The sequence below is a fragment of the Branchiostoma belcheri genome, unplaced genomic scaffold (genome assembly GCF_001625305.1).
Source record: "Branchiostoma belcheri isolate BF01 breed outbred unplaced genomic scaffold, Haploidv18h27 scaffold51, whole genome shotgun sequence".
Classification (NCBI taxonomy): domain Eukaryota; kingdom Metazoa; phylum Chordata; class Leptocardii; order Amphioxiformes; family Branchiostomatidae; genus Branchiostoma; species Branchiostoma belcheri.
The window spans coordinates 638,098-657,304 of record NW_017804143.1 but is presented as its reverse complement, the minus strand read 5'-3'; the positions used below and the strand labels follow the sequence as shown (position 1 = coordinate 657,304).

At 40.8% G+C, this 19,207-nt stretch overlaps 2 protein-coding genes across 2 annotated transcripts; one reads left to right on the top strand and one right to left on the bottom strand.

The window, feature by feature from the left end:
• Positions 1–5,915: 5,915 nt before the first annotated feature.
• Positions 5,916–11,976, bottom strand: LOC109480570 (neuroguidin-like). The gene is made up of 14 exons (XM_019782801.1): positions 11,910–11,976; positions 11,351–11,407; positions 10,798–10,869; positions 10,417–10,554; positions 9,810–9,894; positions 9,478–9,530; positions 9,219–9,318; positions 8,703–8,792; positions 8,411–8,442; positions 8,129–8,184; positions 7,878–7,926; positions 7,219–7,325; positions 7,036–7,076; positions 5,916–6,138 (listed from the first exon to the last, which is right to left on the bottom strand). Exons 1-14 carry the CDS (start codon positions 11,922–11,924, stop codon positions 6,116–6,118), a joined length of 918 nt encoding a protein of 305 aa, XP_019638360.1. The 5' UTR covers positions 11,925–11,976; the 3' UTR covers positions 5,916–6,115.
• Positions 11,977–13,659: 1,683 nt separating this feature from the next.
• LOC109480571 (prostaglandin E synthase-like) lies at positions 13,660–17,840 on the top strand. The gene is made up of 3 exons (XM_019782802.1): positions 13,660–14,129; positions 16,563–16,645; positions 16,889–17,840. The coding sequence occupies exons 1-3, from the start codon at positions 14,007–14,009 to the stop codon at positions 17,136–17,138; spliced, it is 456 nt and encodes a 151-aa protein (XP_019638361.1). The 5' UTR covers positions 13,660–14,006; the 3' UTR covers positions 17,139–17,840.
• Positions 17,841–19,207: the final 1,367 nt, after the last annotated feature.

Here is a 19,207-nt window from a genome sequence, read left to right as displayed (position 1 = left end):
ACTGTTTCAAGATAGCGAGCTTACGTACGTAAGATTGTGCATGAACCACTCAGAAACTAAATGCCTCTTTGATAATATATGTACAAAACAGTGCACATATGTACAAACCATCATGCAAATCATAATGGCGGTGGAACGAGATAGTAAAAGTTGCTGTACCCTTCCAACATTGACCGATGTCTGTGTACGATTTGGCGCACGGCATTCTGCTGAGTTTGCAAACTCCGGACGGTAAGACATATGTCCTGCCATTATACGTTATTGGATTTGAATGTTAAAACGCTAACATAAAAGGGTAAACGTACGCCCAGTGGCCGCGCAATGGGGGTCAAGTCCTTGACTTGCGGCAATGACCATAACAGATGACCACGCTGCACGGGTGGTTACACTGATGTATGGGCAGTCGGCCGTGAACATCCGCTGGACGATACCTCACCACCTCCTAGGCCTCTGCTATGGTACCTTTTTTTATTTGGCCATTCCTGCCTCAACTTACGTAAACCAGGCTTCAAAAGTGGCTAAAAAGAGAAGATATTGGCCAAATAGACGGATAACCTGCTAGGGGAGTTTGTCTGCTAAAGGAGCACAGAGTTCGGCAAACAACGGCAAACTCCACAGCGGCCAACTCTGGAAAAAGGGTGTGGTCAGAGGCTCGTTCAGGACATTACCAAACAAAATTTGACATGACCAAAACGAGAAAAGCTTATGGCGACCACGCACCCTTATCCAGTTTGGATCCATCAAGGCCGAACTTGAGTGACGGCAACGTCAGGAGGTTCAAGGCCAAGATGCTGCGTGGGCGTGTGGTCTGTAGGGGAGTTCAACACCTTCAACTAAATGGTTTATCCCAAAAAAAGTTACTCAAGCAACTGGATATGATTTTGAAAACGTCAGACGTTTCAGCTAGTATCCACTAGCTTTCGTCAGTGACTGAGAGACCAGAGGGGAAAGCAGGTATATATACACAACCTGTTCATCTTTGCTGTACCAAAGTTACTCGACAAGAGAGGTTGAAACTTTTAATCCTTTGATCGCAAGTGGAACATAACAGACCGTCTGAGACGCTAGTTGGGTTCACTTGGAACTTACAATTGCCTCATAGACCCTTTCCACTTTAGATGCTGACGACTTCCTAAAAGATATTCTGACCTACAATGCCTGAAAGAGAACTGATCCTCTCTCTCACAAGTGTGATAGGGTTGTTGCGAAAGGTTAGATGATAAGATAAATACAGTAAATGAAAACAGTGACGATGTTCAATCTTCATTTCTGCCTGAATATCTTGACGTTACCAGGACCTAACCTTGACTTTGCCGAACACTCTTTACGGCAGCGCTAGCTAGATACGGCCGTTTTTCATCATTATAGATAAAACACAGAAATGAAAGATTTAATGAGATTATTCCTTGTGGGATCGCTAACACGACTGATCGATTTTCATAACGATGACAAGGTGACCCCCACTGTCAAATAGTCCACAAATTGTTTGCCGAAATACTCAGGCCGTTGACCCTATGATCTTCCATCAATAGAGGGACTTGAGCTATAAAGCCTCTGCATATGGAAGCGGTGCTGGGGGACTTTTAGGAGTTTTGTCACCCAGACAGTGCCTAACTAAAATCTTATTGCCGCCTTGTATTTGTATCTTAAAGTTGTTTCACTCAATTTTTGTCTATATTTTAATGTGTTATCGATATTTTATACTTACGTCATTATCGGATATACTTCTTTTAACACTTAATCTTTTAACGCTAAAATGTTACAATTGTAAATGTGGATGTACATGTAATTTACAACAAAATTCAGACTGTTTCAGCCTGCAATGTTGTTTTTGATGAATAAAGTAAAGTAAAGTAAAGTGACTACATTACGCTACAAGCAGTCCTTCAACAAACCTTAAAGGCATTCAATACAATTTCAGTGCGGCAAAATTAAAACTATGCTCGTTGCAGAAATCTGCCTAATATCGACATTTACTGCCATTTCTTGGCATAGTTTCGCCATCATTCCATACTTGAAGTGTTTGAAACAACCCCAAAACAAGTCACATGAGGGGTCTCTTTATATTTTTGGCACTTCCCATACATACTGTAGCTAGAAGCAGTCAATGGTTCAAAACAAGCAACCATTTTCCACCAGCGGCATCGGAATTTTGCCTCAAAGATATCAGTATGCTTCTTCAGTAAGATTGCTTCATCTTACTCAATTCAAAGAATGACCGTAAAATTGACTTTAAAAATCCAGTTTTGCCTCTCTAAACTGTAACGGCTTTAACGTTCACGGCTATCTTACGGACGACGTTTACGCACATTGTGAAATCAATAGTATTTCTAAAACCCTTCAATAAGTCATCATCAGTATACGAGCTTTGGTGGTGGCTATAAATCAAAATGACACGATCAGGACAGCTGGAAAAAGCCTCAGAGTAAAAGTCGATGTTATCACTGATTTGTAGAAGTGTTGGATTTGATTTGCTGCGGCGATGGCCTGTGCTGGAAACGCAGTAGGCAATTGCTTTAATGATAGAGAGCTAACTGTTCATGGAAGGGTCTCTACTGAAAAGTTGTTTTAACGATTTTTGTATTTGAACTTCAATACATAAAGTTAATGAACTGTCGGTTATCACCCCCAATGGTGAAGATTTATTATTTTCTAATCAAGTTGGTTTTTAATACCAACTGGTATTTTAATACCAACTTGATTAAAACTGTTGCCAGGGAAAATATCATGCAAGTTTGCCTCTTGTTTTATCCCTACAGGAACAATAGAAGCCAGCGGACTGGAGTCTTACACAGCTTGTACATCTTAACAGTTTCATACGGGGGCTGTACCCACAGCAAACGCGCGTCAGAGGACTCTGTAAGCTCACCATTCTGCAACTGGAGCCAGACATTCCCGTACAGGACATTCTCTTATAGGTATCACAAAAACACTTCAAGCTAAGGCCATGTTGATTTGATTATAAGAATGACATCCTTTGGGAAGCCCAGAACTGAAGCGAGTGTGCGAATAAAAAATTGGCAAAAAAAGTTGCACCCATTATGAAATTTACGTGGTCGAAAACTTTTTTATTTTTGGAAACGGGCAAAAATGCATAATTCCTGCTGATTCCCGCGGATGTCATCCATATAATCAAATGAACATGGCCTTAAGATGAATGCAACTCGGCAGAAACGATGCTTCTGATGCGGTACCGAATTGGGCAGGTGACTGACGTCTGGTAAACAGTCCTAGGTGCTCGTGTCAGGTTCCTAATTGCCATGCAGGAGTGTTTAAAATGTCATGATGTGCCATCGTCTCACACCTGTGGCGATGTAAGTAGTTTTTTTTCCTAGTTGGAGTCAGAAAATGTCATCCTTAACGTTTACTTGCTGCGACTTTACATTGAAGTTCAATGTGCTCTGAGGTGTGTGTCAGTGCAGTGCCACAAAATGAAAGATGCTCTTTCCCATGCAGGCAACATAAAAAACTCTACATACATATACCTGTATCTTGCTGCTTCACAATAATATATCATGCAAACGTAAATTTCTAAAAACAACGTAATGATACCTTTATCAATACTACTAGAGCAGTGCTAACAATTCACAAGAACGGCAAGTCAAGAAGTAAGAACTCATCTCAAAACACGACATCCCTGTCAGTATTTGTTGACAAGTGAATACATAGTCTACATTAAAAGAAATGACAACTGTGGAGTGCAGAATCAAAAAGATAACTACTGTACCTTTTTAACTGTTTTTTAAAGAAAAAGCAATAAGCTGTTTCATGGTTTAAACTGCGCATGTCTAGGTGTAATGCACTGTGGTTAACACCCGAGACATAAACAGAACACCTGCTGCATTTCAAACCGTGTTATATCTACAAAGCATTATTTACAATACTACGAAGTGGGATGCATCTGTATTCCAAAACGTGATCCATCCAAAGAATAAGACTCAGAATTAGATGAATATACCTGTCCAGTAGTTCCTGATGGTGAACAACGTAAGCAGAGATGGCAGACTTCAATCCCTTACCCACACTGCTTTGCATTTCTTCCAGTGCCAGGGAAAAAACAAGCTGCACTACAGATGATTGTGTATATATTGGGAATGATGGAAGACACGCATTTATAGGGTGATTAACTTTTCAACATACATGTACTGTACTATTTTTCAGTAAATGGGCATCAAATAATGAACTCTGCTGAGGCATGTCATTTTCAAAAAAATTATGATTCATAAATATTGCTCTAATAGTATGTGTTGATTTTGTGTGTATTGAAGCCTCATTGCTGTTGTATAGTATCAATACCGTATAAATTATGAAGTGTATGTAGTTTTGCATGTAGTTATCAATGTTGAGTATATAGAAGTCATTATGGATGTAGCTATATAGTCACCAGATAGATAATGACTTAATTTGGGTTCATAAAATGCACCACAGTATCCTGTATTTGTTTGTCTGCTAAATGACACGATCAAGCCAGCTTAAAAAGCTTGAGAGTAAAAGTCAATGTTATCACTGTTTTGTAGAAGTGTTGGATAATTTGCAGCGATGGCCTGTTCTGAAAAGGCCCCACACATTTACTGCAATGAACTACATGTAGCCATTGATAGAAAGGTCTCTACTGAAACATTATTTTAACAACTTTTCTACTTGAACTTGCATTAAGTGTTGATGACCTGTCGGCTATCGCCCCCTGGCGAACTTGTAAAATGCTAAAAGGTGACAAACACTGCATATTATGCTGTGACTACCCATCCAAACTACACAATAAACATCATCGTAACATAAAATCTTGTGTGCGTGGGTCTCTCTCTCTGACATTTCCTGTCATTTTCTTTCACCATCTCCTAGCTTTAATACAGCAACCTGTAAATCCCCTTTCTGGAGAGAAGAGCTTACCACCCTCCCCAGATATTGCCTCCAATTTGGCAATGATTGATAATAATCTATCTTCCACCCTACAATTGACAAAGGTCGACTTACGAGGCAATTTGCGTGGCACTGTCCAATCTATTTACTGTCGTAACGGCACTGGCACTGATGGAGATGAATCAGTTGGCTCTATATGGTGTTGCAAATTGGACCCCAATCAATAGATACTATGGACAACCCCGTCTGAAGTTAATCCAATGTCACACATTCAGAACCTTCCCCCGACCACCAACCAAGCGGTAGGTTAGGGGCAATCTGACCAGATTTAATACCTATTACCAACCTTTCCATTGAATTGAATCAAAGTGTGAGAAATGACCAGCACTTGATACTAGCCTTCCCACAAATTCTTAGACCCAATAGACTGATCCTGACTGTCCATTACAACTAACAGTTCAACCAATGGGAGGAAGGTAATTATTGGTTATACCAATGAGAATGAATGCATGTCCGTCAAGCAGTTGCATATTCTTTTTTTTTTTTGCGTTTTGAAGTGGCCGGGGCTATAAGTTCTACGTCTTAAAGTGGTCAGGGTTATAGGTTCTACGTCTTGAAGTGGACAGGGCTATAAGTTCTATGTCTTGAAGTGGACAGTTCTACGTCTTAAAGTGGTCAGGGCTATAGGTTCTACGCCTTGAAGTGGACAGGGCTATAAGTTCTACGTCTTGAAGTGGACAGGGCTATAAGTTCTACGTCTTGAAGTGGACAGGGCTCTATGAGTTCTACGTCTTAAAGTGGACAGGGCTATAAGTTCTACCTCTTGAAGTTAACAGGGCTATAAGTTCTACGTCTTGAAGTGGCTGGGGCTATAGGTTCTACGTCTTAAAGTGGTCAGGGCTATAGGTTTTACGCCTTGAAGTGGACAGGGCTTATGCCAATAATACTGGACTAACGTGCACAATTGTAATGTAACATGGCTCTTTCCATTGGAGACAAAACATTTTATAATGAAGTTTTTTTAGTGTTAACGTAAAGAATTGAACACAAGATTTAAAATATTCTGCAAAATGTATCACTTCTTGTTTTATTTGGCAAGTCTTTCCTTCCTGACATCTGCTTGGTTTTAATTCATATCATCATCATCATATTGTGGTAATCCATGGAATAAATGGGAAAAATGGAAAACTTTACTAGAAGGCATTGAATGTAGATTTCATCCCTGGACATGTCTTTATCATTCACCATGAGGAGATCACTTCCTCCTCTTCTTGAACCCTAAAAGAAAAGAAAAACATCAGTTGTCATGAAAGTCCATCTGTGTTGGTAGTTACATGTATGTTCCAGCACACCCAGTGTTGACATCACACTTCAGAGAAGCCACGTGACAAGTCTCACTGGGTCAGTCTACAGGGGAAGACCAGAGGAGGGGACAGGGTTAGTTTTAGTGAGAGCAAAATGTTTCCACTCAATGTGGACACGGTATGCACTGCATAACATCACACGGTAGGTGGACAAGACTGCCCAGTTGCTGACAAACAGCCGATGCATGTGTCACGCTGTATGCTTATCTGTGCAGGTTTTCTACGGCATTTGCTGCATGCATCGCAGCTACATGCAAGCCAGATCGCAGCTACATGCAAGCCAGAAAAGCCAGATCGCAGCTACATGCAAGCCAGATCGCAGCTACATGCAAGCCAGAAAAAAAAGAACGAAATGAGAAAAAAAACAGCTCTTTTGCTCACCAGGGAGGGCCCAGCTTATAAAGGGCTTTGTGATACAAGTAGAAACATAATTTCTTTATTTCTTTATTTCTTTATTTGAATTCACCACATGCAAAAAACAAGTGGAAGGGAGGACAAAACAGGTGTATCAACGCCTTTACAAGTTGTCCTCCCAAACCTGAAATGATAATACAAAACAATACGGAACCAAGTCAAACAATAAACATTAGACATAAGACATCAAAAATCAGTAGACATGAAATATACAATTCGGTAAAAGTTATACAGAGAATTGATTATGTACAAAAATTATGGTGTAGGTGTAACACAGGTCTGCAATAATCATGCAAACACAGACATAAACAATAATGAGAGCTTTATGAACAAATATAAGAAAAACAGAACGTCTTTGATCAACTTGAAATTATCTGTCCTTCAAGTGTGTACTTACCTTTCTTTGCACCTTTCTTTCCCTTCTTTGATGACCTTTTCCTGCAAGAAAACAAGTATTCAAGGAGTTATCAACAAGCAAGAGAACAAATTATCGAATAAATTGGTGTGGCCTTACAGTACAAAACCAGACCTGTGTTACACCTAGAGGCAGTTTACTGGGTATTATGTAAAACAAACAAACCTTTTCTTGGAGGAGCTTGCCCCTCCCTCTCCCCCGAACAGAGCACTGGTGTCACCAAACTTGGTGATCTGGTTCAGAGTGGACACCATCCCCTGACTCTGCTTACGCTGTAGAAAACAAAACATTTCATGATAACAAGAAATCAGACAATAGACTTGCAGGAAGTCTTCTGGGTTTCTTCTTCTTCTGCTTCTTTCTTTAATGCCCAAAATCCTGATAATGATCATTCTGGAATACTTATTTTCACCTATAGTAAATGAGCTGAGGAAAGTCATGTAAAGTGCCTTTCCCAAGGGCACAGGATGGGTGACATGCAAATTTTTACCATCTTGAAAATCATTTTAATACCTTACTTAAAAATCTAGATTCATAACTGTTGACTTGTGAGCTCATGTCAGAGAAGCCATGTCAAGCTGTGACCATGTTAGTATTGTAGGCAATAAAGTAATAATTGGCTATGGAATATTCTGCCTTCAATGCGTGTGATGCAGTGCATATTACCAATCTCTTCTATCTAGGCCAAAATAACAACATTCAATCTCTCTAATAATATATCTCTCTCTCTCTCTATATATATATATATATATTATTCATAACTCTGGAGACACTAAAAAGCCTTTAAAAGGACTGTGACAAGACTACCTTACTGATTCACTTACTTTCTGCTTCTTAGAAACAGCCAGGCGCACAAAGTAGTCTTCTTCATACCTGCAGAAAAAAATTAGAATAGAAAATTGATTTCAATATATCAAATACTGTATGTATATATTTACTAAACTATCATCATTCTTGGCAGAAAAAAAACTCACTTCATGATAATTCTGCTAAGCGTAATGCTAGAGAGAAAATCATCAAAGACTGAATAGTCAACTCTGAATTCAACTTTGCACAGGAAGGAAACATGACTTACTCTCTTTGATGTCTGTCGTCCTGAGTCTCCACACTTCTACGGAAGCCCACAGAGTCCTGGGAAATGTTTATAAAACAATTATAAAAACACTGGTACTTTTCAACATACAAACAGCAAACCTTATCAACTTCCAAAGTATGACAGATCCATAAAAAGGTCTATAGAAAATTTGGGGCCCGCTAATGGGCATGTATGGCAGTTTGACTGTATTTTGGATAAAGAATGACATTTTTGTGTCCAAGTCCAAGTAAAAGTCACAGACAGCTAGTGAACAGAACTTACTCTTATCTCCTGCGGTGCATCTGAATGAGCCTCTGTAAAATGACATAAAATTTAATACAAGTCATAAAATTATTTAGAATTCATTTGACCATATGTGACACAAAGGTAGAGCTTACACTACTGAAAACACATAACCTGAGTATGTAAAAATACACCATCATCAAGGTACATACACTACATTATGTACTAGTACATGTAACCATTACATGTTTATCTATAATAAAAATTCAGAGAACTTCTGAGAATTCTTTGGGTTTTTTATGACCTTCAAGTTTAATTTTGCACATTTTACCTTTAAGTTCCCTGATGAGAGAACTGCGCAGAGCTCTCTTCCTGGCCTGCTCATCCTTCTTCTGTTGTCTCTGGACGGGCGTGTCTTCATCTAATGGAAAAAAATTTAATTATGTAGCATTAGCACTATATGGCAAGTAAATTTTCTGGTCATCGCTTTACACGAGTTGAATCAACCTACTCTATTGCAAGTGATATTCAGGAAGTTTTGGTGCAAAAAAAATCATGCCTTCAAAAGCTTGAAACACGGATGTCAGCCATGTTTGTTTACATCCTGGTAGTATTATAGGAAAATAGCCACTTTATAATGAAAGTGCAAAAATGCACAGACTGAGGAAATATAGCCATCCCACCTCCATCCAAGACATAGATAGCTAGATATGCAAAATAAATACAACAGTCAAACATCTAATGGACATTTCTCTCATTGGCCGAACCACTAATTGCCATGCTGTCATTGGCTGAACGGCTAATTGTGATGTACAATCAGGATTGGTCTACTGGAGACAGTTCTTACCATAGTGCATGGGTGCCAGTTTGGGTGGGACGTACACCTTGGGCTTCCCAGAGTCTTTTTCCTCGTCACTGTCTTCTGACTCCGCCTCTGATTCATCCAGCTAAAAAGCAAATATCAATCATACATACAGCCAATGTCAAGAGCAGCAGCCAGTATAAAACATGTAACTACCAATACAGATGAACTTTCATGATAGTGGATTGGAAGGATCATCCCTGAATTTTGTTGCAGCCACCATAATAAACATAAACCTGCTTACCTTACTTGTGAGGTTGTCAGGGTTAGGTTTGAACCGCAGTGGATCATTTTCAGCTGAAAAAAAGTATAATTCACAGGCTTAAGTACTCAAGGGTTACATAAACAAAATATAGAAATGCATGAGTAAAAAAATCATTTTCTTAGCATTGCAATTGACGCCACTAGAATGCTAGAATTACAGCAGAATGTTGCTAAAATTTTGGATGAATGAAAATACCAGTCACACTCCCCTGAAGGAGGACACTGACCGTCATCTTTGACTTCAAAGGACTACTTAAAAGAAGAAGAAGGTGACTGAGAAACTGCCTAGCACTTAAGGAACAAGTGACTTACAAAGGTCACCCATGGCAGCCATCTTGACCAGTTTGTCCACCTGGTACTTCAACTTGTGGTCGATGGGTCTCATCTTCTCCAGGTACTGCAATACACATACAAACAGTTAGGGGGCATCATTACATGGTAGGGACTGATGTGTCTTTCAAAATATCCCACAGTTGGAAACCTACAAACTACATGTAAATGCTTCTGCAATCGTCCAGTATAAAATCTGACATGTTGAGTCGGGCTCTTTAAATCTTACAGTTCTAGGTTTTCCCTCACACACCCTCCTTTTTACATACTCACAGTCCTGATTTCCACAATTCTGGTGATGGCAGGGTCCCCCCTCACACACCCTTCTTTCTACATACTCACAGTCCTGATTTCCACAATCCTGCTGACAGCAGGGTCCCCCCTCACACACCCTTCTTTCTACATACTCACAGTCCTGATTTCCACAATCCTGTTGGCAGCAGGGTCCCCCTCACACACCCTCCTTTCTACATACTTCACTTCACTTTACCAGTAATTACAACTCAGGCCATTTTGGCCTGCTTTTCAAGTTATCCTGGATATACACAAAAAGTACACACAACAAATACACAGTACATAAAATACTCACCGTCCTGATCTCCACAATCCTGCTGACAGCAGGGTCCCCCCTGATAGAGCCTCCCTCCACCTTCCTCAGCATGACGTAAGTTAGGTTGATGAGGTAACTCAGGAGAAGCTGGTACTTTGACTCCAGAAAACTGATGCCCTGGAGGGGAGGAAACAATTTAAGGCTAGAAAAAAACTGAAAGTGATCTCAATCGAGTTTCAGGCTCGGCTGTTGTCACTCGTGTGAGCTTCACGTATTAAGTCAGTTAGTCAAACCTGCCTTAGGGAGAAGAGATCCTGCTACAGTGAGCGTTAGTTCAGTGCCTAGGACTTGAATAAGTTCAAGTGGCCCGTGTGGCTAATTGCACACTCATAAAAAAAAGATGGAGATGTAATTTCCTACCTTTGCAGTAGATATCTCTCCATCTTTTACTTTCTTCAGTAAACCCTTCATGTCTCCTGTCACAGAGTCCACCTGTGGGGAGAGAATATGTTGAACTTAATTATTGTGTAACAGTGGGTGTAACAGTAGGCGCTACCAACTGACCCAGCCAATGGGTCTAGACCTTTTCGGCCGAGCGGTTAGAGCATCTAGTTATGAAGCTCTGGTGCCCGGGAGGTCGTGGGTTCGAACCCCGGCCCGGGACCAGAAGGCTTTTTACTGGCTCCTCCTGTTTCTTACAATTGTTCCATTCACAGTCATTAAATTTCAGAACTAGATTAGTAGCGACTGTAGAACAGTGGTTAGCGATCCTGCCTCTAGACCAAGAGGAGTTCAACTCCAATCACTGAATCAGGCGTTACAAACTATGAGAGTACATTGTGGAACAACTCAACCAAATGAAACCAAGCACCTAATGTAGGAACTACGTCTAGCAATACTACACAAATTAATTGTGTTAATACTACACAAATTAACAATTTACTTATGAAACCAAGCAGATACATGGACCTACCTGTGTTTTAATGTCCCTCAGGGTGTCCATGGCCTTGGGAAGATCCTGAGCTATAACCTTTATGTACAACAACATTAATGTCATAAATTCATAACATGATACGTGATAATTATATTTCAATATACAAACTTTCACTGTAAAATAATTTCAGTGAGAAGCTTCGAAGGCACCAAAATATTATCGTAGGACTCCTGTTTCATTAAGAAATGAACAAGAAATGACGACAAAGGAAGTCGTATAATTGTACAACGTTACATGTTGTATATAATCATCTACAAGCTAACATTTAACGTTTATATTAGTATTCATAGAATTTCAATTTCATACTTTTACATGTCTTTTTCGTAAATTATTAGACACGTCTGTGCATGCAGCATATCTGGATTGCGAATGACCAAAATTTCCGAAAACTGAGAGAGGGAATGTGAAGTGCAACTATAACTACGAGTGAGTCATTCGTTCTTCCTCCATTGGAAGACAAAAACAAGACAAGAAGCCGTCAGAGGCGACAGAATATCGATAAATTATGTCCAAACACGTGTGAAAATAAAATATTTACCTGATCGTCCGCCATGATGGATTTCCCGTGGTGCACCGCTATGGACGAGTCCACTCCGTAGAGCAGGGTGTTGTGAAGCTATACCATTCTTGCTAAAAGGGGTGGTGGTGAAATTTATTATTTTTTTTCGCACGTTTATGTCTTCTGTGATTTTGGCACTACTTTTCCGGCCGCTGAACGTTATAAAATAAAAATAAAAAGTTTTGCTAGTGACATTAATTATAAACACAACAAAATATAACATTGAAGTTATGCGCGATATAACGTTGTAAACGCCAGATCTTTAGAAAGAAATTGGGGTATAACGTTATACATCGATCCCCAAAAAATAATAAATAATGATAATGATAGTAATAATAAATGACGTGATGAAACAACCAGTTTGTTTTAAAATTTCGTTTTTTTTTTTTTTCATGAGCTGGCTATAACCACTGAGTACTTTTTAAGTTCGTTTCTTTCGGGCATCAGGTAACAGTTTCCTGCAAGCAAGGACGTTCTGATAGATAAGAGAACGTCCTTGATGCAAGCCTGTTTTCCACAGCGAATACTACAAAAGAGGTCCCAAAAATCTGAAGCCCCCCTGCTGCCACGGCCTCACGTCAGTATATCGTATGAATCATGAAATAAAACACCTGGTGAATCTGATAACGATTGACATGACGATCTGTTGACCCGGGGGAGATCACCTCATCGTCTTGTTTGCACAGCCCATCACGGTGTTTGTTAGATGTGTTAGTAACTTCCTTGGTCTTCTGCAGATTAGCGGATGTTCTGGCCGCGGGATCATCATAGGCTACGTCTTTTAGCCTCCTGTGCAGGCTAAAATATATATATATATTAATATAGCCGGCCATCCTACATAGCCGCCGAGAGAAGGTTGCTTTCCGCCCACGGGGCTATGTAGGGTGGCCGGCTATATTAGAATAACGCGTTAAAAACTCTTCTCCACCGCCGCGGGGCCTGCACAGGAGGCTAACGTCTTTAATTTTATAGGCCATATGTTGGTTTCTGTATCTGTATCTGTATGGTCGGTATAACCACCCTTCGGCGTAACACACCAGCTTTGCACTGTATTGTCTTGTTGCAATTTCAATAAACGGGAAGAAAGACGTAAGTTTTAGAAAGGCTGGTTGGAAAGATTAGCATGACAAATTTCTTGGTTGGCACAACACTTCAAAAACACTGGACATCGCACTGAAAAGATAATGTATATTGATAGGAACTATCTAAATACTGCCTTTGTCGCTTAACATTAGCCTGGGTACCATCCTACTTGTATGCCGGGGCTCCCACAGTCGCTTCCCTAAGAAGCGACTGTGGGAGCCCCGGCATACAAGTAGGATGGTACCCAGGCTAGCTTAACATTTCTTATCGTCAACAGAAATTAATGCGCGATTAAGAATGATTCGTTTCAATTTCATAGAATTGTGGTAAAAATTTTAGGACCCCTCTTGGAGAGAAATGGTCCGTCCCGATCCTTCCTACCTGGTCTTTGTGTTGCGGCACCAGGCGACAGGAATGATCACCTGTGGGCGTGGTCTTCTGCTAAATAGGGCAAGCCGCTGACTCATCTACGGACAACCCACCCGGCTATTTTCTCTTATCTCTGGTATTTCTGTTGCGTCATTTCCGGTCAGGAAACACCTTAAACCGGAACAGGTAATCCAGTGAGTATAAATATGTCTTAAGGCGACGTGGGTGCTTCAGTTCAAAAGCCGACGTACCCGGGATGCGTGTCTGAGTCTGCCGGGGTGCTCACCTGTTGTACCCGCACGTTACACCGCTGGAAAAAGATCTCGACTGTGCTGGAAGCGTCACAACAACTGACTTTCTTTCTGCCCATGATCTCTTGTTGTCTCGGGAACAGTCATACCCCGACGCCCGAATTTCTGCCGCCCTTTCACAACTTGACCGTGATTGATTCGCCGTAAAATCGACAAGAAAACCGGTGAAGCCATTCGTGTAACAAGGACGGTTCCATCCACCCCAGGAGGCCCACGTATTATCGTTCTCAGAGCTAAGGCCGGCTCGAGTTACAAAGGCGACACTTCTAAATCTCAGACTGCGAGGCCAGCGGACGAGAAAGACAACCCCAACATGTCTGCGTTTTTGGATTTCAGGAACCCGACTTTCAGATCGTTTGCCTTCTACTGTATGGTCCTGATACTGAAGATGTTCACCGTTTCTATCATCACGGGACAGTTGAGACTCAGTACTAAGGTGGGTCATCTTTTTAAAAGTCTAGCATGTTTTTCTTTTTAGATTCATGGGCGATTTAATACGTATAGCTGCTCTGAGGCTGAGGCAAGGGGAAAATTCGTTTTTCACAGATCGAGTTCATACTCGAACCAGGGTCGCTCTTTAAAAATCCGCGGAATGTTAGTTCTTATATTTTGGCAGACGCCGTGCAAAACAGGGACTAGAGATTATAGCGTACTGAAGGTGGAGAGGTTGTCGAGTAAGTTCTTTTGTTCTTTACTGGTTCTTCTTGTGAGATATTATCTCTCCAAAACTCTCAGGAGACGCACAAGAGGACAGATTTAGTCCCAGGGATTAGTCCTGTTGTCTGGGCTACGATAACCCTCAATCATCTAGCCTGGATGCCAGACCCAAAACACGCTAGTTACAGAGCTAGCCAGCTAGGGTCTAACTGAGGGGGGCTCTGGTATAATTTCTATTCTTTGGGGGTATGTTGGCCCTGGGAACTAGCCTGTGTAGGTACCACTCGCCTTAGTAGAACCCAAGGTCTGGAACCAGTAGACTTATCTTCAGACTTAACTCTCAGTTCCATGTGTGAACTGAAACACTGACTAGGCAGAAATTCAGAACAGACGGGTTGAAGAATGTCCCACGAAAACAAGTAATGTTTTAGCCCTCAAGTGATCACCAGATGAGTTTTCAAGGCCACAATTCCGTAGGTTGGTGAAAGAAATCGTAAACGTTTGAGGTGAACTGGAAGAATAACATGCCAGAGGAATTTAGCAGGTCATAGGCTAGAGGGCTACATGTTGGCAAACCATGTCCTGGTAAAGATTAGCCTGGGTGCCAGGCTTGTTGCTAGGGCCGGAATACAGGCTAGCTCCATGGCTGCGGGGCTAACTGGAATTTTACCATAGATACCCTTAATCCTGAGAGGTCCAACTAATGGGCTAGCTTGTATCAGGCCCAACGATAGTGTGGCATCCAGACTACGTAAAGGTTGCGTGTGCAACACAATCTCCGTCGTTAAAGTACTAGTGCCTCGATTAGCACATTCGGATACTTTTTTTCTTAGGCCTTAAGCTTAGATAAAAACATACCAAGGCACTGTTCTCCTTGTTAGTAACAAAGGTAAGAGTTAGATCGGCGAGGGTGTTTTATAAAGTTACTTATACGCGTGACCAAAAAAAACACAAGAAATTCTTCCCAAAGACTCAAATGACGTCAACAGTGACGCAAACTGTCCTGGTGCGTTTATATCCACTTTAATCCAAGCAATATTACTGACGTCACAAAATACGCCCAACCCAGTTAAGTAACGTTCCGTGAAAGTCAGCCCAGCTGGGTTAGGCTTCAGTATGGCAGCTGTGATTGGTCATATTTTTACGCACCATTCCGCCTGACACACTGGCGTGAAGCGTGCCGCTTTTCTTCCGTTTGAGGCTGAACGCTCCGTCTAGTGTTTGACATTGCCATTGACTGTGTTGACTTTTGTCACGTACATAAAGAACACATTTGGCAGAAAGGCAGGGCGCGTTGGGTCACAGTCTGGCGCACCTCCAACTCAACAGATGTTCTTGTGATTTTCATCATGTGTATCTTATAGAAAACATAAATTTTCTGGTTAAGACTCACCTCGCTGTGCCGTACCAACTTCAAGCTGGATCGGGATGAGCGTTCCCACTGGGGTAAAGTAGATTGGATCGAAGCCGGTCTCATTCTATCAGGCTCAATCCGGATAATTTTAATTTATCCTAGTTGAAAAAGTCAGGCCGGTCGCGGTCGACAGAACGGTCATTTATTACTCAGAGGACAAATTTGCACAGTTAAGTGACCCAAGCTGTAATATTATATTACTCCAATGCTTTTGTGCTCAACACCGACAATTTGTTTAACTAAAAGCCGTGATGTTTAAAGAACAACTTGTTACGTCAATGCGTATGTGTTGAATTATACATTAAGCAATCGTTTTAACTGTTATTTCTGTTTCACGTAGCACATTTTAAACTTTTTTCGTCCAAACGATTAACATTACTATGATGAGATAATTTCATAAGTGTTGCAATAGTTAGGATATGCTATTTTTCCTCTAGAGTGTATCAACTTGTTCATCGGACGGGTTAATATCAGTTCTGCCACAGAAAGCTAGGAGGCGCTAATGTATTGTAGCTCCTGTGAAGCTTTACAAAGAACATATATAACACGACAATTGTACATGGTACAATGTATGGTAAAAACTATTGAACATTGTACAGAAAAAGACTAAAGAATAAACTTAACATCCTGATTACTAAAGCAACAAGGGCCAGCATAAGTCTTTGATATAATGTTAGTGTTATAATCGAGTGAAGCTAATCATTTGTATTTTTTCTTATGTATGTGGTCAATATAGTTATAAAGGGCTTGTTTATTTGTTTGTTTATTTATTCATTTGTTTATTTGTTTGTTTACCAGTCGTTCCTAAACCCAGAGGACGCAGACCGTCATGGCGGACCGGAGTTCGTCAGGAGTCACCCGGATGTAGAGCGGGCTGTCAGGTGGGTGGATGACGTCATCGTGTGCATCTTTGAACATACGTTTAAGTTTTACATGTACCTTTTTATCTCTATCTAGGTGTGAGTTATTATAATTGCCGAAGGAATTTAAATAAAACATATCGTTTTTGCTCTGTTTCCTCTTCTTCTTCTTCTCCAAACCAATAAGGACAATGACCTGAACTAGACGTCTCTAATCATTCTAAATTTTCCTCTCTCTCTCTCTCTCTCTCTCTCTCTCCGCAGGACTCATCGTAACGACCTGGAGAACATCCTCCCGTTCGTCCTGATCGGGTTGTTCTACGTGCTGAGCGCCCCGAGTCAGACGGTAGCCGCCTGGCACTTCCGCCTCTTCACCGCCGCCCGTCTCATGCACACCGTGGCCTACCTTGCAGCTCTCAAGGCTCCCACTAGGAGTCTCTCCTACACTGCCGGACTGGTCGTGTCTATTTCTATGGCCGTGCAAGTTGTTCTGACAACGTTCCGGAGAGATTGAGTTAATTTTCGACTCGATCTTTGGGTGGCAACACTCTTCCGCGATATCTGTGCCCGTCTGTATCTCTACCAGACATATTTTACTATTGTTACGTGTATTTTGTATCTGTATGTTTTATATGAGCGAGTCATGCCTGGAATAAAGAAATAAAGGAAGCCAGTATCAAATCGGCAAGGCAGTATCAATTGGCCAGCATTTTCAAATACGCCACCTAAGAACCTTTGAAACAACAATGTGTCTCTTACGTGTCGTGATCGTGACTGGTGGTTTTTTTTAGTCGTGAGCTGTTTTACTCGATGTATATAAATAGTGAGCTGATGTACAGTAGTGTCTTCTAGACAACGTCCTCAACGTGAACTTAGTATTGCATATCTTAGTCTTTACCACACCTTTTGGGTTATAAGGCGGTGCCTATCTCTGGTTCTATGTCCTTGGGCCACACCGTTGTGCAAGTGAGAATTCTCGACTTAATTAGCTGAGAAGACCACAAATTCAGGTACTCGACATATCATTTTCATGTCACTGACATATTTATTGCTAGTATACAACATACAGTAGAGATGAGCAGTAAATATTCAATGACACTCTTTACATCAACGAGCAGAATATGAATCCTGTATATTTCACTAGAGGCATGGTTAATATTACTTCACATCATGCTGACTTTCCCTCCAAACATCGTTAATAAAGTTGCAAACACTACATCATTTTATGGTACAATTGATTCTTAACAAAACGTTGCTATGAATCACTTTAAACTAAATAAGAAGGATCGGCTATGTGCACATATGTCATACAAATAAGAATTGATATTAAAGCATCTGATTGTAGCGTAATTACCATAGAGACAGTTAAACACATTTAAAGCATACATTTACTGGATTCTTGATATCCTTTTTTTTTGTAAATTTTTTGTCTTCAGCTAACAGATAAAAGTATAATAAAAGGCCTCTAAAATCATATGAGCACAGCAAAAAGCGCTATTGGCCAAGAAGTCAATACATTTACAATTTTTCATGAGAGGGAAAGAAGACAAACTATAAAACTGCATTCCAAAGTGCGCCGCAAAACATTCATTATTCAAAACTACATACCAAAGGCAAAGTTCAATGGAGGCCGGCTCAAGCAGAGTTATTCCAATCAGGGAACTCATCTGAATAGAAAGAAGATTGGTTACAAACGTTTTTCCACCCCCGTACGTCCAACAATTCTGTAAACAGGTACTTTTTGTCTGATAGCAGGCAGTGCGTTGTTTTCTTTTTAGTATTGGCTTGAGCCTAAGGTAAACAAGTTATAAATAAATAATATACAAAAGTTGTGGAGAAAGGGCCATGAGCTGTGACATGTCAGAATCTCGGTATAACAAGTATAAATCTTGTTACAAATTGTACTCTTAAGTAAAGCAGCAAGTCTGGTAGATATAGATGAACGTTCGTGTTTTCCGTCTTCCAGTCCAAAATATGTGAACGCCAGTTGAAAGATTAAAAAACATCCTTACAAGTTCGACGAAGGGGCCCTGTGAGATAAACCCGACAGATGGCGCGATCGTATCAGATCAGAGTTTAAATTGGTGAAGACATTTTAAGTATCCATGCATGTAGACGTCGTTGATCCATAATAGCCTCTCACAACAGTATTGTAGCAGAAATGTGACAGTACATTACACGGGCCCGGGCCTTGTAGCCAGACAAGGTAGATATGCAGAACTTTGTGGTTCCATTCCTTGGTGTTCAAGTTCAATCGTCCCTAGTCGGGGCATCGCGCAGACGACGTTATTGCGACGAACCAAAGTTTCAAGATTTAAGTGTCTTCAAGGTGTAACTGTCCTCCGCTATAGGGGTTCCGGATGGCAGACCGGAATTTGAGTTGCAGACTGGATCAGTGATTCAGAAACTAGATTACTACAAGCCACTCATTAACTCTCAGTCCATTCACTGTTGGTTACTTCTAGGGTTGTAGAGTTGATGAGATGATTTCACCACAACTTCCTGTATTACACCCACCCAACCCCTCTCCACATGTACACACAAATGATTTTCTTTATCTTTTCCTGACAGTCACAGCTCATT